Source organism: Salarias fasciatus, chromosome 20 (assembly GCF_902148845.1).
Source record: "Salarias fasciatus chromosome 20, fSalaFa1.1, whole genome shotgun sequence".
Taxonomy (NCBI): Eukaryota; Metazoa; Chordata; class Actinopteri; order Blenniiformes; family Blenniidae; genus Salarias; species Salarias fasciatus.
In genome coordinates, this window is record NC_043764.1 from 24967028 (window position 1) to 24990627 (window position 23600).

General features: G+C 45.9%; 1 protein-coding gene across 1 annotated transcript; it reads left to right on the forward strand.

Annotated features, from left to right (window-relative positions):
- The first annotated feature begins 2155 nt into the window (after positions 1–2155).
- avpr2aa (arginine vasopressin receptor 2a, duplicate a) lies at positions 2156–22900 on the forward strand. The gene is made up of 7 exons (XM_030118745.1): positions 2156–2517; positions 3287–3358; positions 8990–9369; positions 9922–10167; positions 10370–10516; positions 20088–20637; positions 21688–22900. Exons 3-7 carry the CDS (start codon positions 8992–8994, stop codon positions 21885–21887), a joined length of 1521 nt encoding a protein of 506 aa, XP_029974605.1. The 5' UTR covers positions 2156–2517; positions 3287–3358; positions 8990–8991; the 3' UTR covers positions 21888–22900.
- Positions 22901–23600: the final 700 nt, after the last annotated feature.

Below are 23600 nucleotides of genomic sequence, written 5' to 3' on the forward strand. Positions count from 1 at the left end.
AAGTGCACTTTAAACTCTGAGCGCTCGAGCAGCACGGCATCCTTTCTGAGTCAGTATAGATCCACGACCCGTACCAGGTAAATCCCAGGTTATCCATGGGTCGTCTGGCAGTCAGTGATTCCTTCTGATGTTTCCGAAGGTTTGAACTCCTGGATCTGTCGGACCAGGTGCCGACGTGCACCGTGTGCGTTATTTGACCAATAGGAGTGATTGCGTTTGTCCTTCAGGAGGACGGACGGCGTCCGCAGAGCTTCATGGTCCATCTGAGAGCGCGGTGAAGCCCGAGCGCTCCTCTGCTGCGGCTGATACCGAACCATGCTTGTGCTCTCCAACAGTCAGAGATGCGGCCAAGAGCGATCTTGATTGAATGGGTGCTTTGGTTTCGGTTCAGAGGAATTCCTGGACTTTGCCCATCGCACTTTCCTCCAGATCGAGGGGGCCGATTCATCCCGTATCAGTGCAAGATTTTCTGTATTTCTCAACACCTTTTGTTTTGGGTAAAAGACGTCTCCGAGTGGAATAATCTAGAAGGTCTTTTCTCTCTCGGAGGGAAACAGCTGTCATTTTTATTTCTGGCACAGCGCTGGGAGCTGGACCTAGGCGTGTGAGAGATTGTCCGGCCAAATCTCAGAGGAAAACGCTGTCATAGATTGAGATATTTGAAGTTCCTCTTTCAGGCATGGACTCGTGGTGTGTGAAATGTGTTGATAGATCGTAATTTAATGACCGTCCGTCTTCTGCCTGCTGCCAGCTGACACAGAGAAACAGCACGGCACACTGACGGGAAATTTACTACAGCAGCTCTGATGCTTGTTTATGAACTGTGGAAGAGAACTGAAGCTCCACAGGGAGAACATTCAGACTCCGCACAGAAAACCATAGCGTCCGTCTTTCCACCGTCAGACTCTTTAATCACCGCTTTGTCATTAATTCAAGGAGAATTCATCTGTTCAGCCAACGTCTCCTCTCCGCCCCGACTCTTTTTCACCGTGTCCTCCCGCTCGCCGCCTGTCACGTAGGGCCGTTAAGGGAGCAAAGTGGATTGTGAATTAATTTTGCTGCTTTACTGCTCTGTAACAAAACGTCCGCTAAGACCGGAGGAGCCGGGATAATGACATTAGAGTGATTCTCAGGGAGCTTACTGTCCCACCTCCCCTGCAGCAGGGCGCCGAGGCCGCACCGAGATAGACGTCTTATGTGAACCTGGCGGGGAAAACCGTCCAGTCCGCTGACACCAGGGACCGCGGAGCCTCCGCCGATCAATGGCTTTAGGTCAGGGCAGGCAGAGTGCGCACACACTTCATGTGTGTGTGTTACCCTGGAAAGAAATACCGTTTTTCTTATTAAAGAAAAAGTAGGAAGCCACCATTTAATTGCCAAGATATGATAAATCTAAGTAAACCACGATTTTTATTTGTGTATGTGGATATATGAATTCACCTGGAGGCACTGAATACCAACAATATTACCTTACCGTCACGTGTGTGTGTCTCTGTGTGTGTGTGTGTGCGAATCCCTGACAATAAAACTGGAAGACAGAGTATTTTTCTTCTTTTCTTTCTTTTCTTCAATAACTTTCAGTGTGTACACTGCAGGTGTGACCTGCTGTTAGTCGGGCTGACTCAGCCAGTCGGCATCCCTGCTTTGGATGCGAGGAAGAGAGCTTCGGCCCTTTGGCCTCCAGCAACAAAAGGGGGACGGGAGGCAAAGAGGCTGCAGAGCCGGGATGGAAACACACAAGCTGTGTGTATTAACAGCTTACACTAACTATAAATCATCACGCAGAGGGGAGGGACTCTGCACACTTGTATGGAAGGGCGCATGCGAACATTACCTTCAAGAAACATACAGTGTGTGCTCTGCACCTTAATCACAATAACACACGTGTAGAAACAGAAACCCCCTCTCTCTTTCTCTCTCCCTCTCCCTCTCTCTCTCTCTCTCTCTCTCTCTCTCTCTCATATATAGACTTCATAGGTATGTGTAACATCCTCCCTCCACTCCTGGCTGCAGGCTCCACCCTCAGTCCTAGAGGACAGGCTGGTTGACCCAGGAGGAGGGGATAGCGGTGGAGGGAGAGAGGGAGGGAGAGAGGGAGGGAGGGCTGAGGTAGGAGCAGACCCAGCTCACATTCATTTCTGTTTGTGGTGTTGGAGAAGCAGCACATTGCAAAGGCGTAACGTGACGCAGGAGGACCTGGGACACACATGGCTTTCTAATGGATTACTCTGAGAAGCAGTCCTGAGCTGCAGCGCTGTGATCAGAAACACAGAGGACCTGCACAGCTGCTTCTTCAACACTAACAACCAAAAAAAGAAAAGTTGCCTGACTTCAATGAAGAGAAATTGATTTTTCTTTTATTAATTGTGTTTCCTCCTGCCTGATCTAATTCATTCAGGAAATAACTGATATCACACTGAGTGAAGAGACACTGATTGAGAGCTTTGAAGATGTGAACATTTTGGAATATGATTCTTTTTGGGATTCAGCTTCAGCACTGAGGAGGATTACATATAAGTAAGTAGCTACCTATTTCAACACTCTATTTCAACACACACACACACACACACACACACACACACCCACCATATATATTTACATTTGTCACACGTTGCTTAGCGCTGCAGAAAGTCATTCACGTGCGTTCAGGTCTTTTTTTTTTTTTTTTTTTTTTTTTGTCTGTATCTCTGCAGCTCAGATATGACTTATCATTTATTGGTGCACTTATTCGTTCCCCACCCTCAGATTTCATCACCTGAGACATTTTTTCCCCCACAGTTTATGTTGCTATCATTAATAAAAAAAAAAAAAAAAAAAAATTCACATTGATTGTGCGAATAAATTGGAATTTTACAAGATAAAAAATGGACGCATGAAAAATTAAATAAAGCAAAACAAATCTGCTTTAGTCATGCCAAAATCTTTCGGAAAGTTCATTATTTGATCGCCTTTTGCAATATTATTTTAAATGTATTCACTTGTTTTATAAAAAACATTTGCTTTCACATATGACCTTTGCACATATTTCTCTTTTGGAACATCAAAACAAGACAACAACAAGACAATCACAATGAATTAATTACTTTTTTCAATGAAATTTCATTGACTCTACTAAAGACAGTCCTGATTCCCTAATTTAATATCTGTGTTGGATCACCTGGATTTTACAGCATTTTTTCCTTTAAGTTTAATCTATGGATTAAAAAAGCTGAAGGGAGCTGTCAGCTTGCTCATGTAATGTTAATGGGGTGTAATGGTGACGGCTCTTAATGCTTTTCTCCCACAGCCACAGACAAGAGCAAAGCAAACTCAAAGAAAAGGACACATGTGAGAGAGTCTGCCATGCACTGAGGACAAGGTGAGAGGCCACAGACAGCGGTCTGTCTCTGTGCACGTGCACGCCCTTCCCTTATTTTCAGAGAAAAATCAAGTCTGTGGATGACAAACAGATTAGAGCAGATCTGTTGTCCCTGTCTGGATTTGTGTGTGTGTGTGTGTGTGTGTGTGTGTGTGTGTGTGTGTGTGTGTGTGTGTGTGTGTGTGTGTGTGTGTGTGTGTGTGTGTGTGTACAGTACGCACAAACGCTGTCAAAATCTCATAAAATCTGTGCCAAACTTTAATAGAAGTCACAGAATCAGATGATGGAAATTTGAAGAGGAGAGTTTACAGCAATTACACAATTAAAGAAACATCTTTGACTTGTCGGCTGTGTCAACAAATCTTGGCAGGGGCTCTTCTGTAATTGCAGCCCTCTGTTTATACCACATGAAGTGTTTGAAAAGACTTTTCCCATTAATTATAAACTATCCTCTCCTTTTGGTGTTACACAATCCATACACACTGCCTGCTATAGTGAGCGCCATCAGGCAAAATCATCATCATCATTACTGTTGCTTTCATGGTCAATTAAGCAGTGTGTCCCACAGAGAATCATTTCATTGTGTTTGCTTCATGATCTGAAAGTATCAACTGCGTCCTCCGGGTGCTGCCAGAGCTGACGGAGGAACACTGCAGCCCACTTTCCTTTCTCCAGGAGGTTTTCCCTGACTTCTGTATCGGCCTTGTGATGGGGAATCAGTTCTGCTTTGTGTAAAGGACCTGTTTGTTGGCAGTGGGCTGGTTAATGATACATAACAAGAACAACAGTCAATGATCTTATGAGCGGGGCTTTTATCAGTGGTGATAAGGAAAAAGTTGGACCTGTGTTCTTCCTTTGAGTTTTATGGAGAAAAAAAAAAAATAACTGCAATATTTGCAGACGCAGAGGTGGAAGAGCATACCTGGGAAACATGGCAGTGACTGACTGACTGTGTGTGTGTTTGTGTGTGTATGTGTGTGTGTGTGTGTGTGCAGCCAGGTGTGGTCCCGCATGATTAAGGTTTAATGGACTGTTTGGGCAGGACAGTAAAGGAGCGGGTTGTGTTATTGCTGATGTGGGCTGCAGTTTGTGGTGAAGACCAGAACCTGTGTCACAGAAACCGAAAGGAATAAATCGCGATGGAGAGCTGTTAGTCTGATTTCCAATGAGTACAGCAGGTGCAGCCACAAACTGAAAAGCATAAATGCATAGAGAGTCTGCACCTGCGTCTGACCCGACAGAATCGAGAGGGCGAATTTATGCCGCGAGTGAGTGTGCCGGTGGGAGGTTTAATTTATCCACATGTGGGGCTCCAAGAAGCAGCCGAAGTCATTCTGGCTTTATCATGCAGATGAAATGCGGCACCGGCCTAGTTTGTATCCCCCACATGACTCATTGAGGCCGTTATTGTGCAAGAAACTATTGATCAATATGTAAATAAAGAGAGAAAAGCAGCATGGCATACCAAAGCGTAGGAACTACTACGACTCATCCAATACGTTAACTTGCAGTGAATTTAAGTGCAGCCTGAGCCAGACCATTTCAATTCTGCCTTCTGTCTGCATAAGTTGATCAATGAGGGTGATAATAGAATGAAAACAAACATGTATATTAAGTGGCTGGTTTGGAAACAGAGATATGGGCTGCTGGATGTGAAAGTAGTGGGGCTGCTAATGAGACCTGAGGAGGTCCTCATTAATCAGATTTGCTCAGACCCGGTCAAAGGGAGCTAATCAAGGAGCTGACCAACACACACACGGTGGCAGGGAAGTGATGGATCGTTCATTAGGTTGGGATTATTGCACCGGTGCATAAATTCACTCAGTAAACGCTTAAAGAGTCATAGCAAGGGTTCAGCAATTGGCCCATGTTTACTTCACAACTCCCCACAAATTAAAACAAACCAGAACAGAAACCAAAAATTAGACAGATCTCATTGAAGTGTCTGCACGCTAAATTATTGACACGACTCTTTAAGCTATCAGATGATCTGTCAGCAATAAAAAAACTGATCAGGTTTTTGAACAAAGGCCTCTCTTGGAGGGAAAAAAAGATTCATGAAGAAACTGGCCAGATAAAAATCACCATGCAGACATCAGAAACGTTCATGTTGATTATCTTTCACAACACTGTCACGAGGAACCGAATCAGTTCACCACTAATACTCTGGTAAACAGGACATGAGTGAAAAATCACTGACAGACAACCGCTCCTGCTTCTGTTGGCTCAGCCAGCCAGAGATTAGAGTGTTTCTAAATAGATAATTGTAATGAGTTGCTAAAGTGTTCCTGATGCATTACTCACAGCGATTATCATCTAGACCGTCTCGCTCGTCACACTGGTGTGAGAATCTGAGTTTATGAGTCCTGCTTAACTTTTCTGTGCTTGTTTTCTTTTTCTCTCTAGTTTCTTCCAAAAACAGCAGCCGAGGTGAAAATTTCTTGTCGGGGTGTGTGTGTGTGTGTTTATTTGTGTGCACGTGTCCAGGGTGTAACTGGGTGTAGCACGCGTTTGATCATTGTTCGCAGGGACCGGCTCCACCCTGAATGGGATAAACCTGCTTAGAAGATAGATGCAACAAACCAAACTGCTTTATCTTGAATTGATTTTTCCCTTAATGCCACCAATCCTGAGTCCTCACTTCATTTTACACAGCCTGCACCGTTCTTAACTAAAAGTCTGCTTTTATTTCTTGCTCCTACCAGAACGTCAGCCACGATCTTCATAAACCAATTCAAGAATGTATTTTTTTCTTACGCAAATGCATCTTGAGATTAATTTTCGAAACTAGAAGCATTTTTCAAAATCCCCACGTCTCCCAGGTCGTGTTTACTTAGACCAACTAACCATACAACGGGCAATGTTTCTATAAGCCATCGGGTTGTGAACAAACTTTGGGATGTTTGAAAAGGACTTGGACAAAAAGCAGATTGTGTTTAGATCTTGGCATAGCTGGAAGATGACGTAGTTTGTCAAAGAGAATGACCAAAACATGTGTGTGTGTGTGTGTGTGTGCTCAGCAGACAGTGGCATGACTGGGACGTTGAAAGATGCTCTGAGATGCTCTGCGGCTGTAACGCTTCTTGTGAATGCGTACGCCTTAACTACCTGTTAGCGTTGTCCCCCGAGGCGCTACGAGGCAAAGCAGCGCGGGATTGGGGAGTACGTGGAAATGGATGGTTGCACACTGGTTTGCCTCTGGAGGAGCCTGAGAAGGAGGGACCGGCTGTCATTAATCACAGTGAAAGCTTTAAAGTCAAGAGGGGAAGCCGCATGCTACGCTGACGACTAAAAGCAGCAGCTACAGTCTGTCCGGTGGCGGGATTGAATAATTCCTGCTTTACGTTGAGTGGGACGGACAGATGGGAATGACGCGATGTACTCGGAATACATTAACCTGCTTCCGACAGGATCTGCAGACATTCTTCACTTCTCTCGGCTTCAGGTTGAGAAGCGTCGTCCTCTGAAAGGGAGTCGCACTGCCAAGAGTTTCACTGTTGCGCTGTTCGTGAACCGGCTGCGTTGAGCAATGTGAAGACAATTCGTCTTGATTTCTTGGATGCGCAGGCAAAATGCAAATGAGCCTCCAGCGTATTTGGAGAAATCACATGGCGTCCTTCAGGAAAACAGAGGCTGCTCAGAATTTTCGAGAATAATAGTTTGATTTGACAGGAGGAATCCACCTTGAGCCTGAAAGCATACACCATGCTGGAGTTTCTTCTTTATGCTTGCGTAAAATACAGCTTATTAGATCAGCATGACCTGGATTCCTTTCTAAGGCCATGTAGGTAGTACGGCACCTTCCTACAAGCCATGACTCCAATTCTGACCGGAGACACACTTGACAAAAGAATTTCACATCAGAAATTAGTCACATGGGGAAAATATACATAATGAGATTATGCAGGAGGGCTTAAAGGGCCACAGACAGACAAAGAATCCTCACATGAATTATGCCATAATTACAGAGGGGGGCACCGGGCTGTTCAGGTTCTGATGAAGAGAGGCCCTCAGAGTCCTTGATCAAAAAAGGGAGTCATTGTTTCAACGTCTAATTGAAGAAGCGTAATAAACACATAATAAGAAACAATATTACCTTCTTTGATCTGAAAGCGTCTCTGGACGGGGCCAAATAAAAGAGGAGAATTCTTAAAAGCTATTAAACCGATTAAGCTGAAGCGGCATATAACGAATGTTTGATTTAGTGTAGCCTTCTAAGGCAGCGGGAATCCACTGGAAGCAAAAGGGGAGCAGTTGTCGGTCTTCTCAGAAACGGTTCTGCTCAGATTCCCTCGGTTTGACGCGCTGCTCTTCCTTTGGTGCTGGGCGGCGGAGTCCAGCTGGCCTGGCCTGTCATGCGTTCATGCATTCCTCTGGCAGAGTCGCTACGCAAAGCCTGACAGTATCCTCAGCTGTGTTATCGCAGCCGGCGCGACCAGCTACCGCAAGCAAATTGGTCATTAGGTCGTTATAGTGAGAACAACCCCGTAATGTCTTCTGATTCATGCTCAATTGTTTGATGCTATTTTTAGGCATGGAAAGTTTCCAGCACCTACTCAGCTTGTGTATCTTGACCGCTCCCTGCACATTAGTCAAAATATTACTTCAGTGCTCTGTCAATCATGGAACACTCCTGCATAACTATTAGTGCACAACTCTCTTCACGGCTATATTTGGACACCTTATCTTATCATCCTCTTTCACAGATCTATTCTGTTACCTTCTCTGGTCTTTTTTTTTTTTTTCCTTTCCCCACACTGCCTCTATCGTCAAATACTTTGTTCTGCAGTTTGTTTGACCAAGGCTACACCCGGCATCCCTCCGCTTCCTGTTACTTAAACTGTCATCTCATTTCTGTCAACCTGATGCTCTTTTTAGCCATTTATTTATAAGTCAAGAAAAATAAATGTAAAATTCATTGAGATGAAGAGATACTATGTTGGTGGGGGGAGGACGAAGGGGGAAAGATTGCTTGGATGCATGAGAGAAATCTGGAGAAAGAGGAACGAAAAGAGGAATGTATGGGGGTAAGCATGGGATGAGAGCGATTAGGGGAGGTGAAGGAATAAGAGCGGAGGGATTGAAGGGGAAGCTGTCAAGTCAACCTTGAGAAAGTATGAGAAAGAAAATATACGGGGCTGGACTTGCGTCAGACAGAATGGGGAGCGATGAGACGCGCACAAACAGACAGCCCCAAAACTTATTAAAAAATTTTGAGAGGCAGCTACATTCACATGGCAGCGTAATTGGTACCAAGTCTGGCTTTCATTAGTTTCACTCAAATGTCTTGATGCTGCACAAAGGAAGCTATTTGTAGTCTGCGATGTGAAACTGCTGCTGATGCTCCCGCAACAGAAGTCCCCATCAGCAATTCCCTCATCAGCGCCCATGTAAAATAAATGAGCTGAGTGTTCTGGTTTTGATGCTTGGCTGTTTAATAAAAACATATTTAGATGACTCAGCTGACAAATTCAAAGGCAAATAAGTCCATCGGACATTAAACATAGGTCTGCCTGATAATTCATAACAAGGAAACTCTTTGTACCATACATTTTTTAATAGTCTTATGACCTGCGTTCCAGCAAAACACAAACAGCAACTGGCCTCATTAATGTGCTGATTGTTTTACAGGAATGGAAAGCATCAGTGTGGAAACAGACTGGGATGGGTTAGGCCTGTCCCCTCTGGGCGCCACAGGAAGACACAACTTCTCCTCCGCCTTCGTCTCCGAGCTCAACTCCTTCAACGCCTCCCACAGCGGAGGATCCCTGTTCGGGATCTTCCCCGAGAATGGCTCCAGCCACTCGGCCCGCACCACGCCCCAGCCCCGGGTGCGAGACCCGAGCCTGGCCCGGGCCGAGATCGCCGTGCTCGGGGTGGTGCTGGCTCTCACCACGCTGGGGAACGGCCTGGTGCTGTGGCTGCTGCTGAGGAGGAGGAAGCACAACGCGCCCATGCACGTGTTCATGGTCAACCTGTGTGTGGCTGACCTGGTGGTGGCGCTCTTTCAGGTCAGTTCTCGGGTTTTATAGAGCGTCAGAAGAACTGGAAATATTCAGTCATCACTCAAGCATTGGAGATGTGAACATTTACTTCTTGCTTCTTCAACACAAAGATTACTTTGATTTACAATCATACAAATTTCCACTGAATTGAAGTGTTTCTTTTAGCTCCATGCATTAGTCTTGTTTTATTCATTAATATGAAAATAACTAAAGGAAAAGGCTCATGATTTTCTTTTTCTTCATATATATATCGTACTAATTTTCAGTAAAAACACATCAAAAACATTTCAAATAAGACCATCTCAATTTATATTAAGGGATTTCATTTTCTATTCCTACTTTATCAAACTAGAGGTCTCGTTTACCAAGATCCTGTGGAAGACAGGATGGTTAAATTACTCACTAATATGCTTTTAGTTTGCCTGCATTTTGTGGGGGATCAAATTAAAAACAACACAAGCCATATGAAGCATTGAAAAACCCTCTTAACCTCAGTTGACTGAAGGATTTGACCTTTTTTTAAACTGTTTGTGGTGGTTTTTCAATCTGTGCCTGCAGGTCCTTCCTCAGCTCATATGGGACATCACCGAGCACTTTCAGGGACCGGACTTTCTCTGCCGGTCCATCAAGTACCTACAGATAGTGGGCATGTTTGCGTCCTCCTACATGATAGTCGCCATGACAGTAGACAGGCACCACGCCATCTGCTGCCCGCTGCAGGCCTACCGTGGAGGAGCCATGTCCCGCTGGAACACCCCTGTCATTATAGCCTGGGCCCTGGCACTGGTGCTCAGCGTACCCCAGGTAGGACGGGCACGGACGAAGCCCTTCGCACGCAGCACAACGCAGAGCGCAGAGGAAAACGGAAATGAGAGCCCAGCGTGTGTGCGCGCACACCGGGCAGAGCTCAAGATGTTGGTTTTCAGTTAATGAGCTCAGCTGACAGGAGAGGAAACGGGCGAGTCTGCGGGTGAGCTGACGGCCCTCCCTTTGTTCCGTCTGCCAGGTGTTCATCTTCTCCCGCTCGGAGGTGGCGCCCGGACAGTTCGAGTGCTGGGGCCACTTTGCGAAGCCATGGGGGCTGAAGGCCTACGTCACGTGGATGACTGTGGCCGTCTTCGTCCTGCCCGCCCTCATCATCACCGTCTGTCAGGTGTAGCCCCTCTATTCCGCATATACTTATGGGGAGGGCCCTGAGTTCTTTTATACTACCTTATTTTGTTTTAAAAGTGCTTGAGTTGTAAATTTTTTTAACTGAGCTGAAACAAATAGAAAGACCAATGAAATTTAATGACCAGCCGTCACTCTCTCAAGTTTCAAACCACCAAACTGTATTAAACCTTTTGTCACAAATAACAATGCACAATAAACAATGAATAGAATCTCCCCTCTCCCACAGTCAACCAATCAATTAAGTCCATCAAATGCAAATGAAAACAAAAAAAAAAACTCAGTGGGCCCACTCTCACACTGCACACCCACACAGACCTCAAATTAAAAGTTCCGTTGCAGGCCTGAAGCGAGGCTCGTGTGCGGTGTGGCCTAAAACTGAATGGCCGCTTCACTCTGAAGAGCACTGAAAAGAAAAGTTGGTACCGTTTGGGCAGAGAACTCCCTGATGAACACCAGTCCTTGGTCCCGAGTGCAGGATGCAGGTCTTAGCCGGATGCAGGCCTCTGCAGACTGCAGGCCTCAGCACGTGCGCAGGCCCAGGCTCCCTCACCTCCCAGTCACCAGCCAGCAGCAGCAGCCCAGCGACGGTCAGGAGCAGCCATGGAAACTCCTCCACCTCCTCGGGAAAAACGCCACTCTGCAGCCTGTAGTACTCACTGTTCCAGTAACTAACTTGGCTGAAAGTCCGCTCCTTGGTCAGCAGCAAACACCGCGTGTCAGTGGCGGCCTTAATTGATCCACTTCTCCAGTGAAAACACGGCGCCTCTGAGTCCACGGCAGGATAAACGATACAAAAACTCCGTGCTGGAAGTCCTCAGTCCGTTTACACCCAAAAGTACATGTATTCGGAATCTCTTCAGCCGACTTTCGAGTAGAAAATCCACAGATAATCCCACACATGCATCTATTTCGTCCGTTTTCTTTCCACCCGTTTTTTTCCATCCCTGTTCATTGCTGCTCCTTAGCCCAACTCGTTCCTCCGCCCCTCAACAACCAATCAGCTTTCCCCATTTGTCTCAAACACACACAGTACTTCCGATTCACCCAGTGACCCTTCAAAATAAAATACACATTCAAAACAGTTTTAAATGGCAATAAGGCACTCATAATACTTAGAACACTTTAAACAATCAAATCAAATAATGAAATTCTCATATTCACCAGACATGAACTACATTCTCTTTTCTTCTTTTTAATTTTTCAAACATTTCCCAGTAATGAGCTCCTTTTTTAAAAAAGAAAAAAACTTTAGACACTTTTAACCATGGGTTAACCTGGTTACATCCTCCCCCTTCTAAACATCTGATGTCCTCAGCAGACTTTACAAACTATACATCTGGGATCACCTTTTAGTTGGGAGGGTACATATTACACACTTATTTTTTGCTCTTTCCAATTTTAATGGTTACACCTCTGTGTACTATGACAAGTGGTTGGTCCTTAGCCTTTCCTGGCTCATCATAAGTTAGTCTCACAACCGGTTTAATAGCCCGTTTAGGTCTATGCTGTCTCGGTGTCACAGTTCTGTTAAAACTTTCTGTCAGTGGTGCTTCATCATCATCACTACTGGACGACGTCTCAGAAGCAGAATCAGGGTCAGGAGTCAAGTCCAGTTCAGGTTCATCTTGTACAGAGTCATCTCCCTCTGAAACACACTCATCGGCTGGGGAATCAGCCACAGTTTGCTCTGACCTGTTTTTACACCTTCCTCTTAGTCTCCGGGCAAACTCTTCCAGGTAGGTTCTATAAGGAAAGTGTGACTGTTCATATTCAATGTCAGAAGACTCAGTTGACACATCACATTCAACCTGCAAAGGCTGATCCTTCAAGACACTCTTTTGACTTTTGGGGCCATTCACATGAGACTCTGTTTTGTTCTGCACCATTTTAGTGTTATTCCCCACTGGAAGTCTGATCAGTTCCCCAATAGGTAATAAGTTATCCCTGTGTAATGTCCTTATTTTACATTTACCAGTCTGGTGTTTTACCTTATACACAGGTAAATTTGGAAGTTTTTCAACCACAACACAGGGAATGTCACTCCAGCGGTTTCCAAGCTTATGCTTCCCTTTCAGTCCAAGGTTTTTTACCAACACTCTGTCACCAGGTTTTAAGTCCTGAAACACAAGTCTCTTGTCATGAGCCTTTTTGTTTCTCAAATGTCTCTTGTCTGAGGCTTCCGTAGCCAACCGGTAGGCTCTCTGAAGATCATCTTTTAGCTTGGCAACATAGGAAGAATGCTGAGCGTCACCATTCTCAGTAGAATTTGTACCAAAACAAACATCTACAGGCAATCTGGCCTCTCTCCCAAACATGAGAAAATAGGGTGAGTACCCTGTGGAATCACATTTCGTACTGTTGTACGCATGGACAAGATGTACAACATGTTGGCTCCACTGCCTTTTTTTCTCCTGATTGAGGGTGCCCAACATGGACAACAGCGTCCTGTTAAATCGTTCTGGCTGGGGATCACCCTGTGGATGGTAAGGCGTCGTACGAGATTTTCGTATCCCGAGTAGGTTGAGCATCTCTTTTATCAGTTTTGATTCAAAATCTCGGCCTTGATCCGAGTGAATCCTGGTTGGCAAACCATAATGGACAAAATATTTTTCCACTAAGACTTTAGCTACAGTGAGGGCCTTCTGGTTCTTAGTAGGAAAAGCCTGCGCATATCTGGTGAAATGGTCAGTGACAACCAAAACATTACTGACACCTTTGGAGTCGGGCTCCATCGAAAGAAAATCAATACACACAAGATCCATCGGCCCTGTGCTTTGAATCTGGTGCAATGGGGCAGCTTTTTGAGATGGGTGTTTTCTCAGTACACACTCACCACAGTTCTGAACATATTGCTCAATGTCAGTAGCCATTTTGGGCCAGAAAAATCTGCTCCTGATCATGTCAGTTGTTCTTTCAATTCCCAAATGACCAAGGTCATCATGCATGGACTTAAATACCATCGCCCTGAACTCAGCAGGCAGTACGAGCTGGTAAACTTTCTCTCCAGTGTTGTTTGTACTCACTCGGTGGAGTAAACCATTTTTAATGAGTAATTTTCCTTTCTCTCTTTTCATAGCAAGCATGCACGGATCAGACTTCACATCATCGGGCCATTTGCCTGTCTTCACAGCCTGGACTGTGGGTCCTATTAAAGAATCCTGTGCCTGAGCAGCCAGCAATTCCTCTCTCGACATTTGCCCGAGTGAATTGAGTTGCATTCTCGTAGGGAAAGCATACACATCAGGAATGCTATCAGGAGGAGCACCAAGTTGTTCCACATACCTCGGGGAGTCGGCAGAGGATCCTAAGACTCCAACCCGCTGGCATATAGATTTCACACCTGACTGAGAAATGCCCTGCCATTTCGATGCTTCTTCTCCCTCCTCCAATCTCGATAACAGATCAGCATCAATGTTGTTTCTGCCTGGTCTGTAAATAATGTCAAAATCATAGACCGAAAGATCTGACAACCAACGATGTCCTGTGGCATTAAGTTTCGCTGTCGTAAGGACATATGTTAGGGGATTATTGTCCGTACGTACGGTGAAACGAACCCCATACAGGTAATCGTGGAACTTTTCCACCACAGCCCACTTCAGGGACAGAAACTCCAGCTGGTGAATGGGATAGTTTCTTTCTGAGGGACTTAACTTTCGACTTGCAAAAGCTACTGGACGCAGCCCCTCTGGATGTTCTTGGTACAGCACGGCACCAAGTCCAGCCAGACTCGCATCCACATGCAGGACATAGGGTTTACCAGGGTCTGCGAAGGCAAGTACCGGAGCATGTGTCAGACAATGCTTGATCTCCTTAAAAGCTTTTGTGCATGAATCATCCCACCTACTCCCAAAAGGTTCTCTTTCATCGAAATACACAGTACTTTGTGCTTTCTGGGGTTTCCTCCCTTTCTGAGTAGGAGCATATCCCCTTGTAAGATCAGTCAATGGGCGAACAATGGCAGAGTAGTTTTGGATAAACCGCCGGTAGTATCCACAAAATCCGAGAAAAGATCTCAAAGTCTTTAGATTGTTGGGCTTGGGCCAGATGGCAACAGCTTCGATCTTTGCAGGATCGGCAGCCACTCCCTCAGCTGAGACAATATGACCGACATATTTTACCCTGGGCTGGCAAAATTGGCACTTATCAAGGGAGATCTTGAGCCCCACCTCTCTGAGTCTGTCTAGAACTTTGAGGAGTCTCTCCTCATGTTCTTCCAAGGTCCCTCCAAAAACAATCAAGTCATCAAGATAGACAAGCACCTGAAGCAGGTTCATGTCACCAACTGCTTTTTCCATCAGTCGTTGAAAAGTCGCAGGTGCACCAGTAATGCCCTGTGGCATTCTCTCAAACTGGTAGAATCCCAGTGGACAAATGAATGCTGTCTTTTCTTTGTCTTCATCACTCATGGCTATTTGATAGTAGCCGCTTCTTAAATCGATAACAGAAAACCACTTACTCCCCGAGAGGCAGTCCAAAGCCTCATCAATGCGTGGGGTGGTGTACTGATCAGGAATAGTACGACTGTTCAGCGTCCTATAATCAATACACATCCTTACATCACCATTCTTCTTCCGAACAATGACTATCGGGGAAGCGTACGGGCTTCGAGACTCTTTGATGATGCCTGCAGCTAACAGCTTCTGAATGTGGCGACGCACGTCATCAATGTCAGCTGGAGCAATACGCCTGGAACGTTCTCGAAATGGTCTGTGATCTGCCAAACGAATGGTGTGCTCAACTCCTTTGGCTAAGCCAACATCCAGTTCTTCAAATGAGAAAACATCTGCTCTCTCCGACAACTTCTCCTTAAGCCTCTGCTTCCACTCTTCTGAAACTGGTGAATCCCCAAAATCAATCAAATTGGGATCAAACTTCTTCTGCACTGACTCCCGTGTTGATGTTGTGGTTACAACATCAGCGACACAAAGGTGGCCAAGGAAAGTGTCGACCTCTATATTAACATCCTTGAGTGACTCATTCTGGAGTACTACTGTGAAACAGTTGGTATCCACAGCATTGCTTGTAATGACCACAGGCTGCAGTAGCACACCTGTTGGTAGGGGTCTTAGGGCAGAGGCTTCAACCATCAGTATCTCTTTGGGCAGTGGCTGTTCCACTACAACTTTGCTATCCACCTTACGACTGCCACCCGCAGGTAACACCAAGGAACCAGGGCCCTCCCACTTCACCCATCCCACCACATCATCAACATCATCTCTTTTTTCCAAGCCGGATGGGTTTACCCCTAAGGTTTGGGCTGTGACCGCTTCTGTTTTTGGTTGGCATAACTGAGCTAGTCGCTGATGCAAGCTAGCTTTGGCGTTAGTACCGACAATCACCGGTGTCTGATCTGGGCCTGGTGGGTCAGGACAAACCAGAGCGAGGACTGACATGGCAGTCGGGGCTCCAGCGACTTTTTTAGGAAACTCCATATCTACAACCACGTAGCCTAAGTAGGGGTAACTGGAGTCACTTAAACCCCAAATGTCAAGCCTACTCACAGAATGGATTGGAGTACCTGCCAAGTATTTCCGGTACCAAGACTCAAAGATTATGCTCACTCTTGAACCGCTGTCCAGAAGCGCATCACACAGGTGTCCATTCACTTTAAGTGGCTCTAATGATGGTGGGCCTATTAAACCCTCTGGCAGCCCAAAAGGATCCAATGTGTGAACTTCACTTTTACGCACAGTGCAGGACGGCTCAGTCGGTGTTGCATCAGTGCTTGGCTGTTGTTTAGTAACTTTGGATTTCTTCAGAGCTTGGATAAGCCTCTGAATGACTTTGCTTTGGTTCTCTGGGTTTCTGCAATTACCAGCAACATGTCCATTTTCCCCACAGCGATAGCAAAAGTAGGGTTCTGGATTTGTAGGCGGACTGTTCAGTGTGTTAACAGCATTAACAGTCGCCATGACTTCTGTTTGTTTGGGTGATTTTGAGTTCACCTGTTGCTGTAATTTTCGCACTTGTTTTTTCAAAGCCACCACTTCAGAATCAAAGCCTGTTTCTGGGGCTGACTTCACATTAACAGGTGGGCTTGCACATTTGTCCTCTGTGTTTTTAGGTGGATGGGTGGTAAGCACTGCAAAAATTGATCTCAGTTCTTTAATTTCCTCTCTCAGTTTTTGAATCTCCGATTGCTTCTCCTCACTTTCAGGTTTAGCATGCACTGTGCGCACCGACTGAGTGAGTCTTGCCCGTGAAGCTTCATATTCCTCCTCTCTACGAATCTCACAGAGCAGTTCAAGGAAGCTTGGGGGTGTATCCCTCCTTTCTCTTAAGCGCAGTTGAAGTAACATGAGATCAGCGCCTACAGCACCTTTCAGCAACTGATCGACTCTGGCTCGGTTCATACTGCTAGCTGGGAGACCACCCCTTTGCACAACTTTTGCTAAGCAACGCTCCAGCCTTCTCAAAAACTCAGAAAGTTTCTCTCCGCGGTTTTGCTGCATCAGTCTGAACGCAAAAAAACAAATCCTCTCCAGATTCAGCTAGTCCAAATGCACTGTCAATAGCCTCCAGGCATTTTTCAGGGCTGACATCAGGATCAGACAGACGCACTGCTTTTATGATTTCTAGTGCGGGTCCCTTCAAGCTCTCTATGATCCTTCTCCTTTTTTCTTTCAGAGAACAATCACTCTCTTCGACCATTAGGTGAGCCTGCTCTAACCAGTGGTCAACTTGTTCCTCTCCAGCCGGAGTGGGAACAACACCTGAGAAAGTTCGAAGACGGCGGTAACCTCCCCCTTCAGATGGCTTGGTTGTTTTTTCTAACAGGTTACCAACCACACGAAGAAGAGATTCAGTTTCAGAAGTAGCTGGCTGCGGTTCAGCGAACAGAGCTTGCACATCATCCAGAGACTTTCCCTCAGCATGTAACAGGGCATTGAGCTTACTGGAAAAGTCATCCTCAGCATCAACACTTTCACCCACAGTAAAGATTGGCCAGGCCGACAATCCTTCAGGGGCTAGTACTTCAAGAGGAACATTCGCACCAGTCACAACTTCTCTACATTCACACAGTACGAGAAGATCTGTAGCTGTCTCATTCAACATCCTGCCTCTGACACGCACGCGACCAAGGCACTTTATGTTCTGCAAAGTGTTCTCTATTTTATCAATCTCTGTGTTTGCTGGAACAATGGTAAGTAAGGCATGAGTCTCATCCAATGTCTCTCCTTGACACCAGTTCTTCAGCTTGCTTACAAACACACTGCGTGTCTCCATTTTACTTTTGCACTGCAGTAACTTTAATGTGACGGTTATGCTGGTCAAAATTTTTCCAAATTGTGAATTTTAACAACTCAAGACACCACAAATACATCCCAGCAGTGCCTCCATTTATGTAGCCCCTCTATTCCGCATATACTTATGGGGAGGGCCCTGAGTTCTTTTATACTACCTTATTTTGTTTTAAAAGTGCTTGAGTTGTAAATTTTTTTAACTGAGCTGAAACAAATAGAAAGACCAATGAAATTTAATGACCAGCCGTCACTCTCTCAAGTTTCAAACCACCAAACTGTATTAAACCTTTTGTCACAAATAACAATGCACAATAAACAATGAATAGAATCTCCCCTCTCCCACAGTCAACCAATCAATTAAGTCCATCAAATGCAAATGAAAACAAAAAAAAAAACTCAGTGGGCCCACTCTCACACTGCACACCCACACAGACCTCAAATTAAAAGTTCCGTTGCAGGCCTGAAGCGAGGCTCGTGTGCGGTGTGGCCTAAAACTGAATGGCCGCTTCACTCTGAAGAGCACTGAAAAGAAAAGTTGGTACCGTTTGGGCAGAGAACTCCCTGATGAACACCAGTCCTTGGTCCCGAGTGCAGGATGCAGGTCTTAGCCGGATGCAGGCCTCTGCAGACTGCAGGCCTCAGCACGTGCGCAGGCCCAGGCTCCCTCACCTCCCAGTCACCAGCCAGCAGCAGCAGCCCAGCGACGGTCAGGAGCAGCCATGGAAACTCCTCCACCTCCTCGGGAAAAACGCCACTCTGCAGCCTGTAGTACTCACTGTTCCAGTAACTAACTTGGCTGAAAGTCCGCTCCTTGGTCAGCAGCAAACACCGCGTGTCAGTGGCGGCCTTAATTGATCCACTTCTCCAGTGAAAACACGGCGCCTCTGAGTCCACGGCAGGATAAACGATACAAAAACTCCGTGCTGGAAGTCCTCAGTCCGTTTACACCCAAAAGTACATGTATTCGGAATCTCTTCAGCCGACTTTCGAGTAGAAAATCCACAGATAATCCCACACATGCATCTATTTCGTCCGTTTTCTTTCCACCCGTTTTTTCCATCCCTGTTCATTGCTGCTCCTTAGCCCAACTCGTTCCTCCGCCCCTCAACAACCAATCAGCTTTCCCCATTTGTCTCAAACACACACAGTACTTCCGATTCACCCAGTGACCCTTCAAAATAAAATACACATTCAAAACAGTTTTAAATGGCAATAAGGCACTCATAATACTTAGAACACTTTAAACAATCAAATCAAATAATGAAATTCTCATATTCACCAGACATGAACTACATTCTCTTTTCTTCTTTTTAATTTTTCAAACATTTCCCAGTAATGAGCTCCTTTTTTAAAAAAGAAAAAAACTTTAGACACTTTTAACCATGGGTTAACCTGGTTACACAGGTAAGACTGGTTGCGCTGCCTCCGCTCTGCGCGCTGTACGCAACCGCTCGCCGTGGCTCAAGACGGCATAATCCATTAATGAAGCATGAATGAAATGCTGTTTTGTTGTCCTGAAGTATTTGGCAGGCATTGTTCAGAAACCTGTGGGGAGCTGCGTCGTGTTATGTCACATCCCATGTGGCACTGGCGTTCTGGGCTGCCTCCCATCGGGCCACTCTATTTAGGGAAAGATATTTCTGGGGTCCAACTATTTCCCCTAATTAACGCAGCACTTGGATGTCCACTGCTGAGATAGCTGCCCACTCTGAGAACCTCCTGCCAGGAAGTGAACTGCAGCAGATCTCAGCAGGATCCTTGACCTCTGTTCAATGCTAGATTTCAATTGGACATTTTGCATTTTGCAAAAAGAAAGAGGCGGTGTTTATGCAGAAGGATACAGTTTTGGGGCTTTGATTCAAGTGGATAAAACCCATTTACTGTTTGGTTGCACACTGAAAGTAACTGTGAATAAGCGTTTAGTGTTGAAAGGCTTTTCTTTCTGCATAATGTGATGGAGCGTTTGATTTTAATGCGACGAATAATATAAAATAACTAGCATGACTCATCTACTATTGCAAAATTTTAATCATCACATCACGAACCAATTTTACTGCAATTCCATTTTATGGTAGCTGATCTGAAGAGTTATAAAGGAAGCCTGGTGTTTAATGAAACAATAAAAGTGTTCGGCAGTGGTTTATGGCTGGTGGTGTAGCCAACACTCAAACAATCCTGTTCGCTGCAAAGGGAAACCTCTAAAGGAGACATTTCCTGGCATAAACTTCAATCTCCTGAGCCATAACTATCTATTTTTTTCTCTCATCAAACTGTTATGACTCTTTGCAACATTCCTTTCTTTTCCAGATAAGAATCTTTCGTGAGATTCACAATAATATCTACCTGAAGTCAGAGCGGATGGTGATGGCCGAGCTGAAGAACAGCAAGATCCTCTTTCGTTTCCACGGCTTCAAGAAGGAGGACGAGCGGACGAGAGAGAGGGGGAGACGAACGTCTGGGGGAGGGGGCAGAGAAGGGAGGGGAGGACAGCATCTGAAGGGTGCAAATAACAACCCCCACAATAACCTCCGGAACAGCCAGCAGGCGGGGGATTGTTACGACTATGTACCCTCCGCCATTCAGTACAACGCTCGCTGTGGAGAACCCGTGACGACGACGGCGCTGGCGGCACAGCAGCAGGCGCGCGACGGCCAGGAGACCCACGCCGGCTCTCCCCGCTGCTCCCTCGACTACGCCCCCCCTCACCCGCCGCCCACTCCGCCTCCCAGCATCACGAAAGCCATGTCCAAGACAGTGAGGATGACCCTGGTCATCGTGCTGGTCTACACCATCTGCTGGTCCCCCTTCTTCATCGTGCAGCTGTGGGCAGCCTGGGACCCCAACCCTCCAGACCAAGGTGAGGACCAAACACACTCCAGGACTGAGGCGCTCCGGGTCCAGGAGTGCTCGCCTCTGTAGTGCACACCCAAAAAGAAAAGCAATAAAAACAAATGCATGCGTTCCAGGGATTTAAAGTAATTAATAAAAGTTGTTTTCCCCAGATGGATTGATCCTGTTCAGCCAAGCTAATCCACTTAATTGCCTTTAATGTGCAACCTTTCCCTTTTTGCACTCTGGGCGGGCCAAAGTTAAATGTTTGTGTCTGATTCATCACAACAACCTGTGATCAGAGCCGGCGTCCTTCTTCATGAGTCCAAATACGATCCCACGGTTGTTCTGAGGACAAGCTGCAGCTCCGGCAGCGCAGCGGAGGGTGAAACAACAAGGTCAAAAACAATATCTGTTTGGACCCTGAATGACACCTCTGGCCCCTGCGTTTGGACACAAACACCATGTTTTCATGTGTTCTGACAGCCGGCGATGAGTCAAGCCAGGGACGCTGCTGCAGCATTGAGATGCTTCTGGCAGTATGGACCCAGTGGGTGTCCTCCGCACTGAAACCAAGCCAAACGCCAGAGGCCGCTCAGCGATTTGTTTATATCTCCTGCTGATTTAACAATGTGGCCAGATGTTGACATGTCATCAATAGCGATCGGTGCCAGCAGCTTGCAAACATCAGTCAAAATCACAAGCAGACTCGCAGGACGAGACACATGAGCCTCACATGAATGTATGAAAGCCTCTTAGCGGGCAGCGAGAAGTATGCGAACAAATAAATGAGTCTTCACCGGCAGGCCAGGAGCTGATGGCTGTCAGCTGTGTGCTCTGACGTTTCTTGGCGTTTATCCGTCTTCCTTATTTGGCTTCAGTGAAATCATTGCAGTTATTATTAAACCTAAAGAACCTGAAAGGAAATGCTAAAAGATACGTTTAGAGTCCTGATGCAGTTCGGAAGGAAATAAAAAGAGAAACAATAAGGACAAATGCTCTATATTCAGTCTGAAAACTACATGTTTATGTTTCTGTGAGTGGAAACAATGCATTTTCATTCTTGCATGTGTTGCAGGAATCGCCTTCACCATCCTGATGCTGCTGGCCAGTTTGAACTCGTGCACCAACCCGTGGATCTACACGGCCTTCTCCAGCAGCGTGTCCAGAGAGATGCAGAGCCTGCTGCACTGCCGGTCACGACCCGGCCGCCGGGGCTCCATCCCCGACGACTCCACCACCACGCACACCTCCACCACCAAAGACAGCCTGTACTGACGGGACATGAAACAGATGACATGTGGGAAAGGACGTGCACCCGCCGTAAGGACACACAAATCTGCCGCTGCCATAACCTCCAAAATTACAGTCTGAGAGCAGCGCTGCCCTCCACCAGATGTTTTGAACAGCGAAGGACAGCTGCACTGTCAGCAGGACATCCATGTGTAATCACCTGACCAGCCTGGCAGTAAAGAAAGGTGCCATTGGAAATGTCAGCATCAAGGATACGCCTTCATTTCACTGCACTTGACAATGCAAAACAGCCTTGAATATCAGGACATTTTCACCCCAGTTGCCATTAAAGAGGACCTGTGTAGTGAAAAAAAAAAAAAAAATCTGCCATGCTCAGACATGGCAGAGCAGCAGGAATGCGAGGCGTGGATCACTGCGCTAATGGACTTATGGCACGCCTAATGTACAAAGCTGCAGACATATCTATGGGTGTAAAGTAAACCATGCGGCAGGACGAAGAAAAAAAGAAATGAACACATGCAGACAGCAAAACACAGCCAGACTGCAGCGGGGCAGAGAGCAGACATGGGATGTCACGGGTGTTACAGCTGCCGGAGCGGTCCTGGGAAGGCTACTCATGAACTTTAATAAAGAGAACAAATTTTTCTATATCACAGGAGGTGGTTTTGTGAAGGCCACATGAGGCCCGGATTCATAACTAAGAAGGAATTCTGTTCTAAGTAACAATACTGATTTCTTTGTAAGATAGACTCATGTGCATTTAAGACACAGAGGACAGGGGAAAAAAAAAACCCTCTAACAAACAAGCAGGGGTTTGTGTTTGGAATGGGAGAATTTATACCAACATTCTGGGTTGCCATAACTAAGCTTGGCCACAGCTATGTGATTGTATTTTTTGTACAAACAGTAGAGTACGAGGTACGCAGAAGGACCTTCCTGCCGGGCCGTCGCCGGAGTGTTGGAGGAGAACACGATGACACAGGAAGGAAGCGCTCAACAACATTCCATGTACAGAGACAATGTACAGAATATTTATTGAGAAAGTAAGGCACATCGCATATTATGACATTCTGTGTAAGATAAAAGCTGAATGTAAACCACCTGTACTGGTCTGTATTTGTGTGAAAATGTCAAACCAAAGATTTAACGAAGCTTGACTTTAGACGCTCCGCACGTCTTAACGGACAAGGATTCATTGTTTTTAGTGATTTAAACTGCTGGAGGTAAGGACTGTACGTCAGCAGTGGAAGTAGTGCGAGTGAAATCCCGGCGTGCCTGTGGTGTCAGCGGGGCCTCCCTCACTGGATTCATCCTCAAGTGAAGTCAGCCGTGTTATTCTTAGAGCTACCAGCGGAGCCGGGATCGTCGGGATTCTTACATCACACCAGCAGCCGCCGGTTCTTTTGCCTTATGATTTATTGTTGCACGAATTAGAATACACACATAAACACACAGTTATGTAACCAACTTACCGCCTTTCAAGCTACATGACAGACCAGGAGCACTGTTATATTTTTTTCTAATGATGGAACTTATTGAATAAGCCACTGTAGAAACGGATGGTGTGTGTGTATAAAGCCAGATAAAGATTTGGCGCATTTCGTGCAAATTCAGCGGCTTCTGTAAATAATCATGCTTTTTTTTTTTTCCCTTTCTTTTTCTTTTCTAAGATGTTCGCTCAGACTGACCAAGTACAACACATCCTTTTTACATGAGAGAACAGTGCTGTGTGTGTCT